General features: G+C 31.8%; 1 protein-coding gene across 4 annotated transcripts in view; it reads left to right on the top strand.

The window, feature by feature from the left end:
• LOC413936 overlaps positions 1-24439 on the top strand; it is a 41287-nt gene that overhangs the window by 15258 nt on the left and 1590 nt on the right. Inside the window, exons 3-26 of one of the 4 annotated variants that reach the window (XM_026440252.1) lie at positions 1705-1845; positions 3091-3126; positions 4268-4450; positions 4804-4947; positions 5036-5218; positions 5322-5453; positions 5650-5964; positions 6094-6276; positions 6498-6629; positions 6748-7062; positions 7149-7478; positions 7648-7968; positions 9041-9223; positions 19580-19711; positions 20159-20482; positions 20751-20939; positions 21014-21151; positions 21932-22036; positions 22775-22872; positions 22952-23036; positions 23123-23254; positions 23337-23519; positions 23858-23998; positions 24086-24409. In XM_026440252.1, coding sequence (XP_026296037.1) covers positions 1705-1845; positions 3091-3126; positions 4268-4450; positions 4804-4947; positions 5036-5218; positions 5322-5453; positions 5650-5964; positions 6094-6276; positions 6498-6629; positions 6748-7062; positions 7149-7478; positions 7648-7968; positions 9041-9223; positions 19580-19711; positions 20159-20482; positions 20751-20939; positions 21014-21151; positions 21932-22036; positions 22775-22872; positions 22952-23036; positions 23123-23254; positions 23337-23519; positions 23858-23998; positions 24086-24409 — 4449 coding nt within the window. Of the gene's footprint in view, positions 1-1704; positions 1846-3090; positions 3127-4267; positions 4451-4803; positions 4948-5035; positions 5219-5321; positions 5454-5649; positions 5965-6093; positions 6277-6497; positions 6630-6747; positions 7063-7148; positions 7479-7647; positions 7969-9040; positions 9224-19579; positions 19712-20158; positions 20483-20750; positions 20940-21013; positions 21194-21931; positions 22037-22774; positions 22873-22951; positions 23037-23122; positions 23255-23336; positions 23520-23857; positions 23999-24085; positions 24410-24439 lie in introns of all 4 variants that reach the window. The other 3 variants (XM_026440253.1, XM_026440254.1, XM_026440255.1) reach the window with 3 other exon arrangements.

A 24439-nucleotide genomic window follows, 5' to 3' on the forward strand; every position in this document is an offset into this window, starting at 1 on the left:
TTTTACTGTTTTTTATATACATATTATGTATAAAATACATCGAAAAGTAAAAATATTTGAAGCTTCATTCAGGATTTTCGAGTTTGAAAATTTGTTTTAAATATAGGAAAATGTGGCTAATTCCCAACTGTATTTAAGCGAATTATCACTAGAATATTATTCTACATCTGAAAACAAGCATAGAATGAAATCTTGCTATTGAAGTTTTTGTTTTCAAGAAAATCAAAAATTAAAATAATAGAATTAAAATAGCAAGATATTCATATATTCGATAAATTTTCAAATTTGATTTTGAAAAAAATGAGATCTCGATTGGAAAAAATGTTATTCTTTTTTTTTAATTTATTTTTACACTTAGAACCAATCTTACTTGTTTTATTAATTAATATATAGTTGACATTCATATAGTTATATACTAATTAATTTATTATATTATATAAAAAATGCATAATCATAATATATATAATAATAATATATAATAATATGATGTAATATAGATTATATAATACATACCATTTTTAAAAATTTTAATAAATAATAGTTTCTTTCAGAATGAAAATTTTTGATTAAAATAGCATCTTAATCTTAATAAGGACATTTGTATCAATAACAATAAATTTAATATTTTCTAATTAATTTTTTTTAATATCATTTAATTATTTTATAATAATATTACAATCCAAATTCAACAACAATCACTATTATATTGTTATTCTTCGATAGATTTTTATTTTTTATTTAAATAATAATATTATCATTGCTTTAAAAATTATTTATAAATATTGCACAAATTATAATTAATTATAAAATTATATAAAATATTTAATCGATTTAATCAGTAAGAAAACTAAATTATTCGACGAAGAAACGGTATTCAAAGATGAGAACGAAATATGAAATTTTGTTAATGAAATCAAGGAAAGAAATTCAGAAATTTGAGACTATTGGACAAGTAATACGGAAGTGGACCAAGATACAAGTGTGATCATCAATCATGTTACATTGTGACCAGCAACCACGTTGCCAAAGATTTATTAAACAGATTCACGAAATGTCTCGTACATTTTGTTCGGGATGAAATGATGATAAGGAAAAAAAAAAAAAAAAAAAGAAAAAGCTCGATAGAATTAACTTTTACCCAGGATCGTTTCGACTGATTTTGTATTCGATGATGTAACGATAGGTTGCATCTATTTCCATTGTAGCTAATGCAACAGGCGTTATTTTTGACACCTCGAGATGATAAATAGAAGCGACAAGAAATCATGATTAAAGATATATGTTGTTAAATGATTTATTTTATGCGTAGAACAAGTATAGAATTAGTATATAGGTGGTTAAGCCAAGATATTTTAAGTAATAATTCTTTTGTCTTGAAAACGAAGATGTATAAATATAGAATCGATCTAATAATAAATTAATAATGTTTCTTAAACTTGTTAAGAAGATGAAAAATTAAAAATTTATAGATCCTTTTATAATTCGGATCAACCAGAAAGCAACTTTTCTATACTCTCTTCTAAAATATTTTATTATCTCAATAAAGAAATTTTTATTTTAGAAACTAGAATTTATTAAATCTATATGATAATTGGAAATGGAAAAAAATATTATTTTTTTATACTATAAAAATTTATATTGTTAATGATAATTTATTTTTAAGAAATCCACAATTTTCCTTCGTTATTCGTTCCATTTTTTCAGGTGACTTGATGGATGAAGAAAACGTGTTAGATTTTTTGACAAGTCTAGAAGCGATGGATTTACCTGATCGTATCGAGGAAGTTAATTCAAAGATCTTGGAGAAGATCGTCGAGGAGACAGAGTTCGTGGCAGTCCTTTTCTGTGAGTTTTCTTCCCCTCGTAATCCAAGCACAATCGTCTCTTAAAATATCATATCTGTCTTTCTCTCTCCCAAAAGCAAGTCCTTTTCATCAGGAAGAGTATAATAATGAACATATACCTATATAAAATCACCTCCAGAAGGTAAAAAGAATCAAATTTCCCGCCAAACTTTTACTTGAATATACATCGACAATTTTCTCGACGAGAATGATCGATAAAAAAAAAAATCGGATATAATTAAATTAAATTAAATTTCAGCTACATACACACATATATAATTCATTCACTTTGAATTATTTTATATTACACAAATGCATATATATATATTGTACATTGATCCAGATAATTCGTGTACATAATACACAATTTTTTCTTATTATTATTTTATTGTCTCACTAATATGTCTGTGCAGACACTATGTATAAATGTATGATACGATTAACAGAGCTTTGACCAGTGTTCAAGCAGCTGAGAAGCTCGATCGCATTAACACATCACGTCTCAAGCGGATTTCTTTGATTTTATTTTCACTGATATTCACGCAATCGTATACCGTATCGAGATATTGTTACATATTGTTACTTTGTAGATACGTCTTTTACCATCTCACGATGTTGCACATCATTCGTATATCCTTTTTCCTGTCCCGCCTTAACGCTCTCTTTAACTTTGAACGCGAAGAACAATTTTCTTCTTTAATATTTTATATCTAGAATTATTATTACAAATGTATATATTAAATATTAAATATTTTTCTTTTTTTTTCTTTTACTTCTTTGAAATATCTATTTATAAAAATTCCATATCTTTAAAAATATAAAGATTCGTTAATTAATATTTCGTTTTTCTCTTCTATATTTTATCTTCTTTGAAACACTAGAAGAATTTTTTTCTTTATATGTATTTGAAGAAAAATTTGTTTGAAGATTTATAAAAATTTTTCTTCGTTTAAAAGAGCGCCATGAACGTTCTCCTTTTATTCTATCCTTTTGTCGGTATTCGTCTTTCTCCCATTCGTCTGTAAAAAATTCATCATTGTCCGTTGTGATATCATTAACGCATCGCAAAGTAGATAGATATATGTTATAGGAAGGAATTTAAATGATGGATTGCAAGTGAAAGATAAGTTTATTGTTTCGCGGTTCAAGTTTGGAAATTCTTTCCACTTTGCGATTCGAATACTTACGACATACTTGTAAATAATACATATATGTGAAACGTTCTTGTGTGTGTTGGTATGGATAGGTCCGGATACGCAACGGTGTGCTGGCGTCGGTTCTAGTAAGTACACACTTCAAGGAAATCACTGCTATGTATGTTGCACAGCTTTTGTTTTTTCAATGCTTCTATACATGTATTATGATGTACTGATTATTACGTTTAAAGAAAAAAATGTCTTGTTTTTTGTATTTTGTATATAAAATCATCTTTGTGATTTCTTAAAAATTATTTGACATAGAAGAACTTTTTTTTATTAATTACTGTTATGCAAAATTTTAGAAAAAAAATTGAATCTAGTGATTTTTTTTATAACAACATTGGACAATAAAATTCCAGTTTAGCTTCTAAAATTATTTAAAATTTATAAATACAAATTTTCGTAAAAATGAAATTAAAATTTTGCAAAAAGGAAACATACTATATAATTTTTGCTCTAATTGAATCATTTTTTTAAACCAATTAGTTTTCGAATACTACATAAAATATGGTGTTTTAATTCTCATATAAATTCATTTAATTTTCTTAAACGTGATAATCATTGATGCTTAATTATATGTTATTTCTATGTACATATTTATCCCTCTAATACATGTACTTAACAAACACTTATTATCGAATAATAAATTAAAGAATATTGCATTACTTTCAGCAATTATAATTTATATATCTGTTCACTGTATTAGAAGAATTGTCTGAAAGTCTAAAGGGAAAACGATGACAAAGAAGCACGAGAATCGTAAATAGTAAAAATTATAATAAACAATATTTTATTTCCCAAGTAAAAAGAATGAATAGAAAAAAAAAAACAATAAAATGAAATATTCAATTACTAATTTTGAAGTTTCGTGTGCATTTAAAAATAGTCACGATGTTTAAATGTTAGAATATGCATTATTTTTCATCCCTTTGCCCCTTAGAATAGAAGGAATGTGAATGATGACTAAGACAAATTTTGTATACTAATCCAAACAAGAAGAAAAAAATGTAAAATAATTTTTACGTAAAAATATTACGTGATATACATATATATATATTTGTATAAATATTTTTGTAATTTTTCAAATTTTCGTGTATCGAAAGGAGACGTAAATGAAAATCCAATTTAACCTAATTTTTAAGATCCAAGTCTATCTGTCTTATGTAATCAATTAAAGAATCCCGAAAACCTGAATAACATTGTTCTTTATTTCAAATGGGACAGACAAACCTGACTGCAAAAAGTGTCTCAAGGCTCTTCAAGAATTGGAAAATATCGACGACGAGGCCGATCAATTGGGGATCGGTTTCGTGAAGATCGCGGATGAACAACTCGCAGACGAGTATAATCTAGGTCCTCTTCCGGTTCTGGTTTACTACAGGCACCAAATTCCTATAATTTATGAGCGTAAGCATTGCCGATTGTAAAATAAAAAATATTTTTAAAACGGTTAAGATTCCAAAAAGAAAAATATAATCTCAATATAATGAATCTTTAATGTACTTAGAATCCTGCGAATTTATATATATTTATATAAACAATAATTTCTTTTTTCAAAATTTAAAAAAAATTCAAAAGAGTTCAAGCAATCATATAACAATGAAACAAATTAAAAATATTAAAAAAATATAATTGAGAAGAATTGAAAGAAACAGTACAAAAATTTAGATTTTATAAGTTAGTCTGTTTTTCCATATATATAATTGAAAAGAAATAATTTAAGAATATTCTTGCGTGATGTTAATTAAAAATTCGCGTAGACGAGCTTAGCAGAGAGGAAGACGTGCTGGAATGGCTGGTAGCGAACAAGAGCACAGGAGATGAAGAGGATGTGATCGAAGACGTGACTGCGAAGACTTTGCAAACTCTGATCGGAAATATCGACAACCTAGTCGTTTTATTTTGTACGCATCTTTCTACTTCATCTTTCGTGTAATTTTTTTTTTTTTAATACTCTTATCTTATCCATTGTTGTTTTGTAAACCTCTTTAGACGACCATGGTGACGAGGATTCGATGCAGGTGTTGAACGAGTTGGAAAAGATCGATGACGATTGCGACAGGCACGGGATTCAATTCGTGAAAATTGACGACGAGAAGGCAGCCAAGGATTTCGGGATCAATTCACTTCCGGCGATCGTGTATTTCGAAAAACAAATCCCGAATCTTTACGATGGTGGGTAGGTGGGTGGAACAATTGGGGAAACCGACATGGATAATAGAAAAGAGAATTGGACGTATGGTTAGAAATTAAATGAAATAAAATTGGACGATCGTAGGAGACGTGGAGAACGAGGATGAGATCTTAGAGTGGCTGCTGTCGCAATTGGAGAAGGACGAGATTGAGGACGTCACCGACGAAATGTTGGATCGTCTGATCAAAGATGGGAAAACCCTTGCCGTACTATTTTGTAAGCTCCTTTATTCGTAAAAAATAAATTATAGAATTAATCATACAGAGAAAATTATATAAATAATTTAATTATATATTTATGATAATTTAAGCATCGTATTCACTTTTTTATAATCGATGTTTTTTTTTAATTTGAAAATCAATTTTCTTTCAATAATATGATCTGTAATTTTACAAAAATTATGAATTATCAGACGACAACAACGACCGGAAATGCCAAAAGATTCTCAATGAACTGGAGAACATTGACGACGAATGCGATCAGATAGGGGTGACCTTCGTGAAGATCGACAATGCTGAGGAAGCGAAGGAGTACGGTATCGAGAAAATTCCCAGCATGATCTATTTCGAGAAGGGAATACCCACGATATACGAGGGAAATTTGGAGGACGAGGAAAAAGTTTTAAAGTGGTTGGAACAGCAACAGAAGAGCGATCACATCGAGGATATCACCGACGAGATGCTCGATATGGTCATCGACAAGATGCCTCACGTAGCCGTCCTCTTTTGTCAGTGATTAATTTCTTTTTCATTTTAACATTATATTTATTTATGTTTATATTAAAAATATTAATAGAAAAAATTATATGAAATATTCGTTTCGTGCATCGAATTTATTTTTATTATCTTTTTCACAGATGATAAGGATCAGAAGAAGAGCCAGAAGATCCTTGGTGAATTGGAGAACATCGATGATGACTGCGATCAACATAACATAGCGTTCGTGAAGATTTCCGACCTCAATGAAGCCAAGGAATACGGCATCGAGTCTCTGCCGACGCTGGTATTCTTCGAAAAAAAGATTCCACACATATACGAAGGTATTTTCATATCTGAATCATTTTAAATTCAAGATGAATCAAAATTTGATAGAATTTTTAAAAAAAGAAAAAGAAATACTAATTTAAATAAAAATCATAAAATATTTTGTTAAAAAGAATCTTGAGCTTCACAAAAAAATTGATTAATCATTAAAAGATTTAACTTTGCTTCTACAAAATTCTCGATTACAAAACAAAATTTGTTCTCTATTTTTCCACAGGCGATCTGATGAACGAGGATCAACTGCTCGGATGGCTACTGCATCAGAAGAAGCACACAGAGATACCTGAAGTGACGGACGAGATGATGGACAAGCTGATTGAGACTTCGCCGTACTTGGCAGTCCTGTTTTGTAAGCGATCGATTCGTCTTTCTACCTCCTTTTAACATTCTTCCACTGTTACCGGTTAGGTAGGTGCTGTTGGTCGATCGCGAGCGAAAACGAGACACGAATTGATTCCCTTCCGTAGACGACAAGGACGACAAGCAGGACATACGCATCCTGAACGAGTTGGAAAACATTGACGACGAGCTGGAGAAGGAAGGTATCGTGATCATCCGTATGGACAACGACGCCGAGGCGAAGGAATACGGTATCGATCACCTTCCGACTCTGGTTTACTTCGAGAACAAGATCCCGGCCATCTACGAGGGCGATCTGTTGAACGAGGACGAGGTTCTCGAATGGCTGATCGAGCAAAAGAACACTGCCACCATCGAGGAAGTCACGGATGAGATACTGGTCGATCTGATCGAGGAACATGAATACGTCGTCGCATTCTTCAGTAAGTGATTTCGATTCGAGTGATAATGTTTGGATATTTGTTTGGATGAATTTTGTTTGATAAATTTTTTAAATACGATTTATCAGGTGGAGATTGTGAGGACGGTGACGAGTGTGATAAAATTCTCAAAGAGTTGGAGAATATCGACGACGAGCTGGACGAAACTGGCATCATCTTCGTCACCACAGAGGACATGGGTTTCGCGAAGAAACAAGGAATTAAGACCTTCCCCACTTTGGCTTTCTTTAGGAACAAAGAACCTTTGATCTTCAAGGGAGATATCGAGGATGAAGACGAGGTTCTCTCGTGGATCACCGATGAAGATACACTCGAGATCCCTGGAAAGATCGAAGAAGTGAATGCCAAGATGCTAGAGAACATTCTTGAGGAGAACGATTATATCGTTATCTTCTTCTGTTAGTATTCTCGACATTACATTATCGATTTCTTTAATTCAAGCCACATAATTATTGGAAATTAATAATTAATCGATAATAATTTAACTTTTTTTTAACATCGTATTATTTATTCTACAATAAAAAAATTATTAAATGAAAGATCGTGTATCATGATTTTCTATTCTAGATAAGGAAGGCGACAAGAAGAGCCAAAAGATCTTGCAAGAGCTCGAGAATATCGATGACGAGTGCGAAGAGAAAGATATCGATTTCGTAAAAATTTCGGACGAAGGAATCGAAAAGGAATACGATCTTCCTGGTCTACCGGCATTGGCGTTTTACAGACACAAATTCCGTCAGGTTTACAACGGTGATATGATGCACGAAGAAGCGATTTTGGATTGGATATTGGACCTTCGAACTCAAACCCCGGACGTGATCGAAAACGTTGACCGGAAGACGCTGCAGGTATTGATCAATGACGTCGAGCATCTTGCTGTATTCTTTTGTAAGTGTATTTTATATCCTATAATCTCTCAACAAATCTCAATATTTAATTGAATAAAATATATAAATATAATAGAACTCTATTTATTCCGATTATTAATATGTCAAGTGCAATATATCAAAATATGGAAAATTTATAATTTTTAAAGTATATTATCATCATTTAATTTTAATATTATTATAAATTTATCTTTTAATATTAACATATACATATTTATATAAATAACAACTACATTGCATTGAATAAAATTTTTAAAAATTTATAAATCTAAAACTTACCACTAGAATGATCTTAAAGAATTATTTCGTTATCTTACTTAATATAAATTACAATTGTACTGCATATTTTAATTGATTCTAAACAATGGATATCGAAAAATTAAGAAGATACAATATATACACATACTTATATAAGGTATTAATATATTCATTTTTAGAGAATCAATTTTAGAAGGCAAAACAAACACAAATGTAAAACAAAAAGATTTAGATTTATTTATTATAATTCGTATTGAGTGAAATAAGAAAGTCAAACTAAAACAAAAATCATGATCATATCTATTTCATCGTTTACTAATTCAAACTTCAATTTCTTATAACATTTGATTTTCTATATATCAATTTTTGTATTTGTTTTAGCCTTTAAAATTGACACTCCAAAGATATCGCACGAGATATATTAACACCCTTATAACAGAAATAGATTTTAAATAATTGAATAAAAAAATTTATTTTATAAATAAATTTATAATAATTTTGCATCATAATCATGAATGAAATACGCGATTAAATATAAAAATAATATATATAATTATTGCTATTATAAATAATTTTAATTTTATGATTTACAATTTGACATGAATTTAATATAAAAAAAAAAACAGAAGTCAAGATATATCGAAATCGTGTTATCTATATTTTATCGCATAAATGAAATTTTTAATAATATTAATTATATAAGCTCACGTTATAAATAGAGTTCTACTATCTAGTTCAATATCTTAAGAGACCATTAATTCTAAAGACTAAAAGAGAAAACTTCTTTTAGAAAATAAGCCATTTCTTTTGAACAGACGATGATAAATGCGAAACGTGCCCGGAAATTCTCGAAGATCTAGAGACCATCGACGACGATACCGACAAACACGGTATCCAATTCGTTAAGTCAAACGACGCGAAATTAGCCGCTGAAATCGGCGTTTTCGCATTTCCGGCGCTCGTTTATTACGAGACTGGCGTGCCCATCATGTACGACGGTAAGTCTCGATTGCTCAATCCTTGGTTTGTTCGATTATAATCAACACTCGCGCTCCCTTCGTTCTTCGATCGTCTTTGTTTCTTTTAGTTAGATTTTGTTTTTTTTTTTTTCCTTTTTTTTCTTTATATGTTTTTCTCTGATATGATATTTTTTTTTTCTTTTATTTATTAATATTATTATTGAAACAAAGACGCGTAGAGATTTCTGCTTTATATTCCTCGTAGACATCCCTTTTTGCTCTGCATTGTTCTTCTTTCATTGAAGCTCGAAATATTTTATTGTAAATGGTTGACTGATATAAAATCAGTTTCAGATTTTATTCGTAATTAAGATTGAGAAACCAGATAAATCGATCGATTAACTCGAGATCGATTTCAACAAGATTCATCGCACAGTAAATATTATTCTTGTTTGAAAACAAATTGATGATCATTTGAGTACCGTAAAATAAGCAAACAATTATAGTAATCTTTTCATTCTTTTAATTAATTAAATTTTTTTAGAGAATCAATTTTTAGAAGGCAATTTTTAAATAATTACTTTAAAAATCATAAATATGTTATATTTCAATACCTTATTACTAATATTTAATAAAATAGTAAGAAGTTCTTTTTTTTTTGGTACTCAAGCGATATAAAATAAACATTTTAAACATACAAACAAATCTTATTGAAATGAAAACGAAAGAAACACAAGATTAAAAAAAAAGGAAGAACAACTGGCTACCCATCCCACAACTGGTGGTACCCCGCCACCAATAACCTGACGACCCCCCTCGAAATTTAAACAAAAAAACCCCCTGCAAAACCGAACAAATGAAAAGAAATCTCGGTACACCATGCAACTGAGCTGATCCTGATATGCGTGTGTGCCTTTTGTAGGTAATCTTAAGAACGAGGAGAGAGTTCTGGAATGGCTAATCGAACAGAAAAGTAAGGAGATTTCTAGGACGATGATTATTATTATTGGTGTACTGTTCTTTGTGACGTTAATCTCGGTCGTGACTATACCACCTGGCTACGAGTAATAAATACTCGCGCCATGGTGATCACCCCGATCACTCTGCCACAATCGCAATCCTCATGACCGCGATAAAAAAAAAAATAAGAAGCAAAGAAAATTATATCATCGATTTCTTGCATATAATATTGACGCTTAAAATATATAATTTCTTCATAGTATTCTTTTAAAATAATCAATATATATATTCGAGCAAGAAGAAATTTAATTGAAAGTTTCGCAAAACCTTCGTCAGCAAAAACAACTCTTGTTCATATCGATATATCTATTACAACTTTGATTGTGATTTGATTAGATATTACTCTTTTATGATAACATAATTAGAAATAACACTTTTGTAAGAGGAAAATTTTAATTTGTTGTAAATAATAAAACGTGCCAAATTATCATTCTATCCTTCTGGGAAAAAAATTAAAATTGGCAAGAGTTGTTTTTGTTATTCGATTCTTTAATTAGTAATATACATGCATATAAGCATATATATGAACATATATATATATATTTTCAATTAGTGTATACGTACATGTATTATAAACATATATATGCTTGGTTTGAGTTTATATATGCTTAGTTTAATATTTAATTTTATTTTATGTAATTAAATGTATTCTTTAAGCGTTAAAGGGTTTAAGAGATTGAAAGAGGATCGGCGGTGAATGAAATGTATATTCATTGCTCGGTTTGAAGTAAACGAGAAAAGAACAAGAACGAAATAAAAAAAAAAAAAAAAAAAAAAAGAAAGATCTCACAAAGCTCGGTGAAAAACAAAAAAACAAATTCGATTCATGATCTAGCTTCTAACGCGCGCGCAAAATCGCTCTGGCCAACTGACCCGTTCACAATGCATTTAAAACCAACACTCATACAATGCGAGCTTCAATTTTGTCTTGAATCCATTTTCTCTGTCTCTCTTTCTATTACTGATTCTTATTTCTTATAAATGTCTGATTTATTTTTTTATTTTTTTATCTTTATATTCCATTTTTATCACATGCTCTATCACACCGCCACACTGCAGCAATCTAGATCGTCTGTTTCGGCGAGAGCGCGGTTTTTCGATTCAAGCGGAGGAAAAGGAAAAATATAAAAGCAGAGCGTATAGCTACATTAAATCCTGATCAATCGGTGATTAATCAAATTTGTCTAAAACCTGACGCTTTCGAGCACGTTTGTGATGCAAGAGGTCTTTCTTTGACCGCGTTTCCATTGATCTGTTTCGTCGTCTGTCGAGTCGATCGGTATATAAAAAAAAAAAAAAAATTACAAAAACTAGAGGACAGTTCTTGGTTTGAAGATTTTTAATTTAAATCAATTAGAGATCGCAAGTAAAGATTTTATAATTCAAAGGAAGAACTGTCTGCTATTTGTTTTTGTTTCTTTTTCCTTTCTTTTTATAAATGAGATCACTGGCGACGAAACAGTACGAGCAAAAAAATTTTTTAAATTTCGACGAATACACACAATTCAAAAAAATACACGCGGACATGCAACATCTTTTTCCACATACTATCAAATATATGTAACATATGTTGCAATCGTTTATACAGGAAACAATATCGTTAACAAATTCATACGTGTTCGTTGTGATATATATATATATAAATAATGTGATCCATTCTAAAATGCATGCATCCTTTGGACCGAGAGGCCGTATCGATCACAAAAAACGTAGGTACACGCTCTCATTTCCGGTCGCGAAGAATGTTATCGATGACCCTGTTAATACGCAGGTAATGATAATGATGATGATGATGATGATGATGATGATGATGATGATGATGATAACGATGACGATGATGATGATGATGATGATGATGATGATGACGATGACGATGAAGACGAAGACGATGATGACGAAGACGACGATGATGACGACAATGACGAAGACGATGATGACGATAATGAAGATGATGATGACAATGATAATAATGATGATGATAACGATGATGATGATGATGACGATGATGATGACGACAACGAAGAAAAAAATAAGAAATTGAACAAAGCCCTGAAGAATATCCTGGACAAAGGTAAAGGTCCAACGCCAACCAAGGAGGCCGAAGAGGATTTCACGTGAGAGATCGAAGTGTGACGGGCTTTGTATTGCGCGATATTATAAAAAAAAAAAACATAAAATAGAAAGCAATAATGCTATAAAATGACATCCCTGCAGAAAACAAAACGTAGAAATATATGTGTATTTTATATTATCAGTAAAACGATTCGGATATAACAAGTAATTTTGAATGAAACATGGCCGTCCACTCGCCGTTTACGGTCGAGCTGGTGGCCGTAGGGCGTACCTGCATGAAAATTAAAATTATTTTTTGTTATTTTTTTTTATTCTTCTGTTTCCTTAACTCACTCAATCTGACTCCTTTTTTGTCCACCCCTTTTTTTTTATTCTCCACTTTCTAAAATTTTTGAATTACCCTCGTGCATGCCAGCCTTATGACATTTCCCTTCATCAATGGAGCTACGTGACCAAACACTACAGTCGCCATTTTGAAAGTTGATCGTATCTAGTTCATACATTTATTAGATTACATATCGTTAAGCTTTAGTCATTATTTTTTATTTGTTTTATTTTCTCTTTCTTTCTCTCTCTCTCTTTCTTTCTCTAGGTAAGTAAAATTATTGTTGTTCAAATGGTGGTACCGTAGCTCCAGAAGACCTCGATCGCACTTTTACTACCCAACATAAGAAATAATAACAATTTCTCCAAAGCGAGCCGATGGTTCCTGTTGTAGTTGACAGCTGTCGTCTGCAGCGAGCTCCGAGTCGAAGAAAATCGGACTGGCTTCCGCTTGATAAAGCGGGGAGATAACACGGGAGGGGTTCGTTCGGAATATCTCGCAACTAATATTCACCGCAATGAAACATGCCAACAATTCCATTGTTCGCGTGATTTCAACAAATTTCAAAGCACTTCGATTCATTATAGCGTGTAAATTGTATAAAAAAAAAAAAATTGAAAAAAAAAAAAAAGAAATATTTAACGATACTTCTCATTGTGATTAAAACGTAGATAAAAATGTAGAAATTGAAAAATACAGCAAATCAATTTTACTTCTATTTTTTAACTTTATTTTCTTTTTTCTGATGAAAATTTAAGTGGAGGCTGGTCCACGCCAAAATGACGTATAAAAGAGTCGTCGACTCGCCGCGAGATATTCTCCTCAATGAGAAACATGCACGTTTGGCTTTTGCTGCGCAATTGGGATTGAAGTGACACGTTCTCTCTGCACTAGTTAACGTCAAATTCTCACGAGTCAATCGAATCAATCTTCTCAATGTCTATCTCTGTCTGTTTTTCTTCACATCTTTTTTTTTTTTTTATCAATATCTTCATCTCTTCATCTCTTATCTGTTTCTCTTTGTTACCTTTCACACTCCTCTCTAAATTGTTTCTTCTTTTTTTTTATTTTCTTTCTTTTTTTTTTTTCATCAAATCTATCCTATCCTCATTGACTCGTGAAGGAATAAATCAATCAGCCTTAGGCTAGCCAATTTTTTCTGACCAACTCTTTTTTTTTTCTTTCTCTCTCTCTCTCTCTCTCTCTTTCTCTATGTCTCTTTTCTTTCTTTCTCTCTTTCTGTCTTTCTTTCTGCCATACATCTTTGTCTGGAAACTCTCTGTATATCTGACTCGTTGTATGATTTGCTTACTGCAGGCGACGGCTGTTTCTACATCGGCATGGGAGGTAAAAGCGCGAAACCCAAGATTCCCTCCTATGAGCCCTACCAGTGCTGTCCTGCCAAAGTCGCCCACGGCACCAAGATCGCCAAGGCCACGAAAATCAGTCCGGCGGCCAAGGACAAGGGCAAAGCTCATGAGAGGTCCGAAAAGCTGGGTCTGCCCGGCCTGAAGCCGATTAACAAACTCACCGCGAAGGAAAGCAGAAAAATGGCGACGATTGGGGTTAGCAAATCAAGTGATCAGAAGGCCAAGAAAGGATTCTTCGGAAGCGGTAAATATCTCAACTGGCTGTGATTATCGCGGGATTAAATCACTGCCCCATACACGACCAGGATCATATTAAGTATCTCAACACGAATGCCTCATGGAAGATCTATTCGGATAAGGATGGTAATGTTGAAGAATAATTAAACGAGGAAGAATTAGAAGAAAGAGAAACGTGTATTTTAGTGTTCAGAGATGAAAAGATGACGAAAAGAACGTAGGTTTGATTAAGCGTGGCATTAATATACAATCTCATTTTCTTTTAGTTGATCATCAAAAATAGAGTAGGGATTTTTGTTAACGATCGAAATTATTGTACACGCCAATTGTACACGTAACATCTCATTACGCAAAGAGATCATTTAAGTGTATATAATTTTCATCATTTCATTAACATCTGTAAAATTTAGAATTTTAACCATTAACATAATATAATATAAAATATGACGAGGAGATATATTATGTAATTTTGATCGAGCAAAAGTGATGTGAAGTATTTAAATCTTTAAATTATTCCAATCTGTAAATTGCGAAATAATTTCCCAAAGAGGTTGCAAAATTACTTTTGGAAAGTTGTTTATAAGATTTTCTTTATTTTATTTCAATATATTTATCTACATGTAAAGTAAAAAAGATTTATGGTCTGACTGTAACAAAAAGATTCTGTAACAAATATTTTATATCTAACATAATAAATTTTTAACATCTTTTTCTAATTTTCATAATCCACATACACGAATAAAAATAAAATAATTCGTATACTTTATCAAAAATATATTTTTATGCAATTATGAAAAAAAAAGGAATCGCAGATTACTTATACATCTATTATTTATTTTACTTATCTATTATAAAAATGGTTTTTGACAATAGTAATTTTGCAACTAATTACATCAATGAAGAAAATGAAAAAATCACTTGACTAATACTAAATACGAAATGATCGAAAATATCACTTTTGTTCGATCGATTTGGCCGCTCAGTGATCATCTTTTTATCTCTGCTTGATATTCAACTACCATGAACGTAAGAAAAGAAAATCAATGTCCACGTGTTTATGTGGGCAGTGATTTGATCGGCAATGTAGGAAGGAGGTAGTTAGATACATAGAAACGAAGTGACTGTATGAAGACGGGGGCTGGAAAGAAACGTTGAGTGAGAAAAGGGCCGGCTGACGAAACGTCTTCGTATCTCGGATGCAGGTGTGTCGCGCGGTCCATGAAGAGAATCACGAGCCGCAAGTTCTGGACGAGCAAGACGATCCAAGAAACGTGCCTAGGAAAGCCGGTGGGCTGGCTCCTCGGATTCCTCGAATCGTCGGGATAACAATTCCGCGAGAATCTCTAGTCTTCTAACACATGTTCGATCGGCCATCTTGTAAATATTCTAGAGCGTCCGCGTACCGGATATACAATAGATACGTAACTATTAAAACGATTCAAACGCGACGGAGCTATAATTCTCTTTAATTTTGCCTTTAATTGGAAATTTATTTCTTTTTTTAACGAGTTTTAATTTAAAATGGAACGAATTAAATTAAAAATAGAAAATTTATTCGATTAAATTAATTGTAATTAGAGATATCTTCCTTTATAGCTCCGTCACAGATGTGTTTATCAGATCCTTTCCTATCTCCTATTACATTGTGTATGTCTGTCCAAGAACCTTGTAATCGTCGATCGAAAATTCGTGATAATTAAAAACAAAAAAAAGTTGCTTACGACGCGACTCACAAAACTATACCATAGGCGTATATATATTCGTCGACTCCGAAGAGATAAAAATTAAAAAAAAAAAAGAAATAAAAAATATATATATATATATATACACGTATAATCGTGGGAACCAAGAATGTATCTAATTTAGAATGAAAATGAAACGAAAAAAAAAAATAAATAAATAAAAATAAAAATAATAAAAAAAAATTCCGCGATGAGAAAGGATCGTGAGGATACAGTTTTTCTACGTCTCACTGAGAGTTGGGTCGGGGTTATGGCCTGTTGCAGTTGTGGCCGGGCTTCCATACATCATGAAAGTCTAAAGAACGAGGAGAAGGAAGCATGAGGTGGAGGACGAAATGGATCAAAGTAAGAGAGACAGAAAGAGAGAGAGAGAAAGAAAACCGATGTGTCTAAGGCAAGAAGATGATAATGAGGAAGCAGAATCAAGTAGAAGGGAATCGTCCAAATTCATCGTCTATCGATTAGATAGACCGACGAAGAAGAAGAGAGGGAGAAATGTTGAAGAAGAAAAATGATCGTAAAAAGAAAAAAAAAGAAAGAAAAATTTCGTTCTTTCTGAACAAACTTGTTATCGTCATTTTTTTCAATTCGTCATCGATATCTCGAAACATTATCATCATCGATGTAATCATCATTTATCTCCTCCACGTTCATCGTCACGAATAAATATTTCAAATCTCATCAAGAATTCATGATCGGCATCGATCATAGAAGAATCATGCGTCTTGCATCCCTCATTTAACATTTTTTGTAATCCCAAAAAAAAAAAAGAGCCATATTTATTTTTCATATATATAAATGTACTTACCCAAAAGCACTGCAAAATAATCGTTCTTGTCAGGAGCTTTCATGAGAAAGAAAAAAAAAAAAAAATCTGCAAATAGACCAGCGAATCTAAATCATCATTAATTACGTTTGATTCATAATAAATATTGTTAAAACATTAAAAAGAAAAGTGAACAACAAACTTGCACATTGCTTTTCATTTTCGAGAAACATAAGACTTGCTCACTCTACTACTAAAACGATTTTTACTACTACTTAAAAAAAACGAAAAAAAGAAAAATCAGAAAAAAAAAATAATAATAATAATAATAAATCCACATGCATTTCTCGTGCAAAAAAAAAAGAAGCCTTACATGCGCGTGAATCGAAATGAATGCAATCGATCAAAGATGGCCGCCGCAAACAGACCGGTATATCCATTTTGATCTTCCTGCCATTAATTAATTTTGCGTATCGTTGTTTTATTGTTAATCGTCGCGACGACAAGATACCGCTATTCCATTTGCATTTTTGGTCGGTAACGTTCACGATAGAACGGGGTAGGACTCTTTCTTTTAGAAGAAGTATTTCTTTTTCTTTTTTTTTTTTTTTTTTTTTTTTTTTTGAAGAAATATTTTGTTCCGAACGTTCCGTAGTGTTCTACCTAGATTTCGCGGTATAGGTTGTAGCGACGTACGTATTTTCGTTGAATTAATTATTTTCACTCACGTTGGTTTTAATCCTGGAACACCTCGCCTACTTATCGTCGATCAAACAATATATATATATATATTTGATCATCACGCGTATCCTTTTAATTCAATTCCAGGGTTGAAACAGACTCTTAATTGTTATAATTGTTTAATCAATCTGCAGATCTCTCAAGAGTATGTTTATGTCAAGTGCAATGCGAGCGACATAGCATTTGGTAGCCAATGGCAATCGTACATTGATCCTGAATAAACGACTGCTAGTTTTCTTGATCTCATTCCAGAGATTCGAGGATTGTAATTATTTATCTCGTTTCAGATTCTGCGAATTGTGGCAGATTGTGATTCTGCCAATTATTTCGTTATTTCTATCTTTTGAATCGTGAACCCCATTTTTTTCTTTCTCCTTCTTTTTTCTCTTGTATAATAGTTTTACACTTATATAATAATAATTTACACTTGCACACGCGACACAACAATCTCGACTTTGTACATACGTATCTTTGATTCTATGATCGTTTCGGATCACTTCTTCGGATAAAATGTATGATATGTCGATCACATTATTCTTTCCTCCCCCTTCCTTACCTACTGATCGTGGCTGCGACATAAACATACCCTCTTTTGAAATTCCTCAACAATAAAACGTCGAGGAACACGTGCGTTTCTTGTTACGCCAGCTATTACTAATCGCTTAATCGCTTATTGGGCCGCACAAGCGAGCACTAAACAATATATCAAAATCAAAAAGAAAAAAAAAAAAAACGATGAATAGTTAATGAAGAATCCCCCCATAAAAAAGAAAAAAAAAAAAAAAAGATATGGAGTACGAAACATCGAGAATTCTTGTTCTTTCTTCTCCCTGGAAAAAAAAAGCCAGGCAGAGGAAACTCGGGTGGAAAACGCTCACCTTATTTATTTATTTATTTATTTATTTATTTATACAATTATCTTATTATTTGTTGATTTCTGTACTCATTGTTGTTTTCGACCGAAAATCAATTAAATGCCGATGATAATTCTGTACAAAATCTACGTTGACACAAAGATAAATCTCGCGTGGACATTGTACTTCTGTGTCGCGATCACCGATTCTCCAGCGCGATAATTAAACGATTAATTCTGGTGATGATTGATCCAAACTTAATAATCTCTTGAATTTTGTGTAAATGTATAATATATAATAATTCGAATTAATGTAATAAAATTTGAATCGATTAATTATTTATTAAACATCTATTCGTAATAATAGAGATGATAAATTTAATAATCGCGCTACTATCTGTGATCGCGATTATCAGGCATGGAATTATTTTAATGCTCGTTAAACGTTTTGCGCAAATTTCTGCCGTATGGCATCCTCGTTAATCGCATAAGAGCAACATGTACGATAATAAAACTCGATAATAAATATATTTCCTAGTACCAATTAGTATCCTTTTGTATTTTGCTTCGCCCGTTACTGCTAATGGTAGATATAGCGTCCTTGCCCTTGTAATTCATCCAGACTAGCTAGAAACAGATTTTTTTTTTATCTCTATTAAATAAAAGTTAAATCCATAAAAATGAAAGTTACGTACGACTTAGTTGAACGTTCGAATTCAACCGAATGGAACTGATATTTCGTTTCATTCTGATGTTTTGTATTTCACATTGTATTTGACGTATTTTTCCCGTTTGTTTCTTGTTCATTAGCTTGTCAAAGATACAATGATAAAACTCGACGAAACACATATCACGGTACTCTTGGCTACAAATACTCGACCGAGGATTTTCAATGTTATTCTTCGTAAATTTTTTAAATGGCAGATTAAAAAAAAAAAGAAATCGCACGTCGCTTAACGATTTTTTAATTTTTTTAAAGAAAGATATTCTTACGTAAATGGAGCGATCTATGATTTATCCATAAACATTTTCTTTTTGATATCTCTGGCGTCGATCGTTGAACTATGAACATGATTTGTGAGAGGATAAGTTTCCTTGTGCATCTAGAAATCTCCAAAACAGCCATTCCAGATCTTTGAAATAAATATAGAATCTAGAAATCTATTAGTTTTTTTTCTTTTTTCTTTCTTTTTTTTGACGAAATATTTTGATTAACCATCTCATACGAAAGGGATGATAGTACATCGAACAACATTGTGATAACTTAGGTAATCTGCTAGACGAGAGCGAAGTGCTCGATTGGATGGTGAAGCAGAAGACGGACGAAAGTATTGAAGAGATCGATCGTGACACCCTGAACAAATATATCGAGACAAAAGAATTCCTGGCTGTCGTTTTCTGTAAGATATAGTCAATTTTATTCAAAAAAAAAAAAAAAGGAAAAGAAATTGAACGAAAGTTCGTTTCATAATTTAATAAGTTCAATAATTCGTAAAACGAATCTTTTAGTTTGTTTCGAATTCAATTGGTAAGTAAAAATTATTATACACTTAAAACTGAATTAAATAATACCATTGATAAATCTAATATCGTAAAAAAATTTATATTCTACTTAATTATTTATCTTGCTTGAATTTTTCACAAATTACAATTTGACGTCGTTTGAATAAAATTAAATCCATCTCTTAAGTGTTCAAACACATTCTCTCTAAATAATCAAGAAATTTTGAAATCCCTTATTTAATCCTAATTATGAGATAAGAATCAAATACGAACACTTAAGGGATAGATGTCGCATAGTCTCGTTTACGAAAAGAAAAAAAAAAAAAGAAATCTCGATCTCATAGACAAAGAGGAAGATCCAGAAAGTCCTAGAGTACTTAGGCACATCGAATTGATCGACGACGAGGCAGCTGAATACGGCATAAAGATCGTCAGGATGAAGGATCGATTAATGGCGAAGAAGTATGGGTTCCGGAATCCACCCGGTATCACGTACTTCCGCAAAGGGAAGAATATTAATTATGACGGAGATATAGACGACGAAGAGGAAATCCTCGATTGGCTGACCAATCCTGAGAACATGGAGCTGACCGATCACATCGAACGGATCAATAAGAAGATGTTTCACAAAATACGGCAGACCACTGATTATTTGGCGGTGTTCTTTTGTGAGTATTCGAGTATTTTTAAAAAGGAATTTTTAAGAAAATTTCAAAATCGATATTATCGCATGGCGAAGATAGAATCAAGACAATTAATTAATTAAATTTATATTTAGAGAAATATAATTAAGACATTTCCAATAACGAAAAGTTCAACAATATTTTACAAGTTTCTATTTTATCTGTTTAACACAACATGGAATAAAACGTATATAACAGTTTTAAAAAATGAGATTTTCGAGCATATCGAACGCGATGACGCGCATATGTTTAGACAGCAACGACTGCAAACAGTGTAGCAGGGTATTGACAGAGATCGAGCACATCGATGACGAGGCGGATAGCGTGGGAATAAAGTTCGTCAAAATCGATGATAAGCAACTCTCCAAACAATATGGCGTCTTCGCATTGCCCGCGATATTGTTCTTTAAAATGTCCTCGAAGGAACCAGTCATTTACGCAGGTATATGTTATAAATTAGATCAAATGATCCATTGATTAATTTATAATTAATTCCGTAATGATATCCGTTCAAAGGCGATTTGTACGATGAGGATCAGATATTGCAATGGTTATTAACGCAAAAAGATCCATCCGGAGAGGTAATCGAAGATTTGGAGGGAGAAGAATTGTTGCATTTGATAAGAGAATCGGAATCATTAGCAGTGTACTTCTGTAAGTCTGACAGTCCTTCAACCTCGGCCAACTGCCAAGCAGGAATGTATCTCTAGCCTGTTGCACGGCACTGTATTTTCTAATATTTTCATATTTTCTTTTTTCACATTTCACAATTCATTCCGCTCTTCTTCTTTTATGAATCATAAAAAATTCAATTATAAATATTCCCATTTATCGATTTTCAAATCTTTTTTCATTGATAAAAATTGTATCTATTCATTTCGATCATTTTAATTGTAATGATCGATTACTATTGTACATATGTATATATTGAAATATTTTGAGCGGATTACCTTAATTATTATATCATAACCTGTTTCCTTCCACGCTACACGTTTTTCTCTGCTAAAGAGAATAACAGCTGATCATAGCCAGCAACTTGTCTGCTATATATATTAATTCCTGCTCTGGAAACAACGGCAATTTGAATTTTTGAAGCAACAAATTTCTTGCCCGACGAGAATAAAACGCGGCTCGAAACTAAAAACTATGTACATATGTTACGCGAACTTTCTTTTGGTCTCTTGGTAATTTGTTTGCAATTTGTGCTTAATGTGTCGCAACGATTAACCAAAAAAGAAATTTTTTTTTTCTTCTATTTTAAATTGTCCGTCGTCCTTGTTCTACGTATACTTTTCTTCGTTTTAATCGTTGCTACTTGGCCTGTCTTTTTTTTTTCTTCTTCTTCTTCTTCTTTTTCTTTTCTTTCTGTCCTTTTTTTATCTTGTCTTCTTGTCCGTCCATACGTGCTGTACACGTTGTCTGCTAATGCCGCAGGGAACAGAACGCTTTGTGACTTGTGTCAGGCAAAATATCAGCGGAAGCAGACCCGCCACAAGGAGCGAAGGATCGTCGAACACGATGCAGCCGAGGAACTCGATGGTACACGTGAACACAGAAAAAAAGAACAATTGAGTTGATGAACCAATTTTTTTTTCTTTACCGTTCTCTACCGATTTAGAATGTGTTCCAGATAGTTCATCTCCGTGTGCACTACCCAGAAACACCAGCACTACTCACTGTCAATATATAATATATATTTTTGTCCATTGTTTTTGAGAATACTTTTTAACAACAGATATTTTTAGTTTTATTTTTAAAATAATGCATATTTATGAATATATCTTTTTCAGAGGATTACTCTATTATTTTTTATTCGCAACAAAATTTTAATTCGTTAATTTTGTAAATATATATAAACTTTTTCTATGTATATATATGTATTTTTTTTTTTCATATTTACATAACACTACTCACACTGCCAATCAATAGGTGTACCTGCACGTTTAGAGAGCATGCACAGAAAAAAATCTTAGAACCAGACTCTCTACAGAAATGCAATCTCATAATTGCCTTGCGCTGACCAGCATGCCAATCGATTTTATTTATCCGTATTTGGATAAATAGTAGTGATATTTTTACAAGCTGCGAATTCAATCTGTTCATTAAAAATCATTCGTAATTTTTCGATAGTTAGTTCTTTCCCTATAGTTAAAGGCCGAAAAACCGCTTTTTTTAGATCATCGTCCAATCATTAAATCATCATAGATCGTTGTCTTTCGAGTAGAGATCTATCTTTCACGAATTCGTGAATTTTATAACGATACAGTTTCTCTTTAGATGCCGAAGATTGCGATCAGTGCATGGGTATTCTCGAAGAATTGGAGAATATTGACGATGATTGCGACAGACATGGTATTACATTCATAAAGACACAAGTGAGTATAAATGTCATAAATGATAAATAATTTACATGGATTATAGAATAATAGAATAATTAATGAAAATTTTTCTTAGGATTTTAAAGTGGCAGAAGATTATGGGGTCACGGATTTTCCTGTACTGGTTTATTTTGAGAATCAAATACCAAATGTGTTCGAAGGTTCGTTGTTTTCTTGTTAATTTGATATTATTTATTTGTTTATTTGTTTTCATGGATATATATTCTACATATATATTTTCGTACAGGAGATTTAAAAGTGGAAGAAGAGGTTCTACAATGGTTAATTACTCAGAAAACGGAGGATCGAATAGAATTAATTACCAGAATGATGTTAGAAACGTCTGTTGAAGAGACTCAATATCTCGCCGTGTATTTTTGTAAGTTTTCTTATTGCATATGTATGATTATTATATTAAATGTAATATATAAAACGTATTAAATCGTATCGTTGCATTGTAGATAAACTGAACTGCCATATATGCGACGAGATTTTGGAAGGATTAGAGAAAATCGATGACGAATGCGACGTGTTCGGTATTCATCTGGTAAAAATTCAGGATCCTCAGCTAGCTAAGCGATATTCCATTAAAACTTTCCCTGCCCTGGTGTACTTCAGAAACGGCAATCCTCTTTTATTCGAAGGTTTCTAAATTTTCCAATCATAGTAGAATATCGATTATTCAATAATCGAATATATAAGATTACTACGTATTTAAATTAATATATATGAAAATGTTAACAATCGGAATTTAATTAATTTTTTTATAATAGATTTCTATTACGTGATAAATATCCATATTTGAAAATTGTTTAATTTTTAATTATTTCGCAATATATTCACAAATTTCGTTCTTATTCGAAAAATTGCTTACTCGAAAGTATTTCATCATTCAATTAATTTGAATAATCGACGTTCTACTGTATTATTTCATAATTATTAATAGATTCATTATCTAACAATTTTTTATTACACCTATCAGGTGATTTGCAAAATGAGGAATCAGTTCTCGAATGGTTGATCGATGATGATAATCGAGAACTGGCTGATGAAATTGAATCTGTGAATGAGAGGATGTTGAAAAGACTTCTCGAAGAATCTCCATTCTTAGCTGTATTTTTTTGTAAGCTTTAAAAAAAATCTGTTTCATTTGAATCAAACCAATTTCTCATTTTCATTTTCTGAATTGACTATTTTTTTTTTATATTAGACGATGAAGACTGTCCCGAATGTGACGAAATTATGGAAGCTTTGGAGAAAATCGATGGGGAAGCAGATTTATTTGGTATTGATTTCGTGAAAGTTCTCAGCACAGAAGCTGCAGAGAAATTTGGGATTCTTAACGTTCCATCACTTGTTTATTTTCGTAAAAAGACACCTCTGATTTACGACGGCGATCTAACTCAAGAAGACAAAATTCTCCAATGGTTGACTTCTCAAGACGTTTTCGAAATTAAAAACGAAATCGAAGAAGTTAATAAAAAAATGTTGGATAAATTGTTAGACGAGAATGAATTTCTTGCTGTATTTTTCTGTAAGTATCTTCAAAAAAAATTATTAAATT

The sequence above is a fragment of the Apis mellifera genome, linkage group LG4 (assembly GCF_003254395.2).
Source record: "Apis mellifera strain DH4 linkage group LG4, Amel_HAv3.1, whole genome shotgun sequence".
Lineage (NCBI taxonomy): Eukaryota > Metazoa > Arthropoda > Insecta > Hymenoptera > Apidae > Apis > Apis mellifera.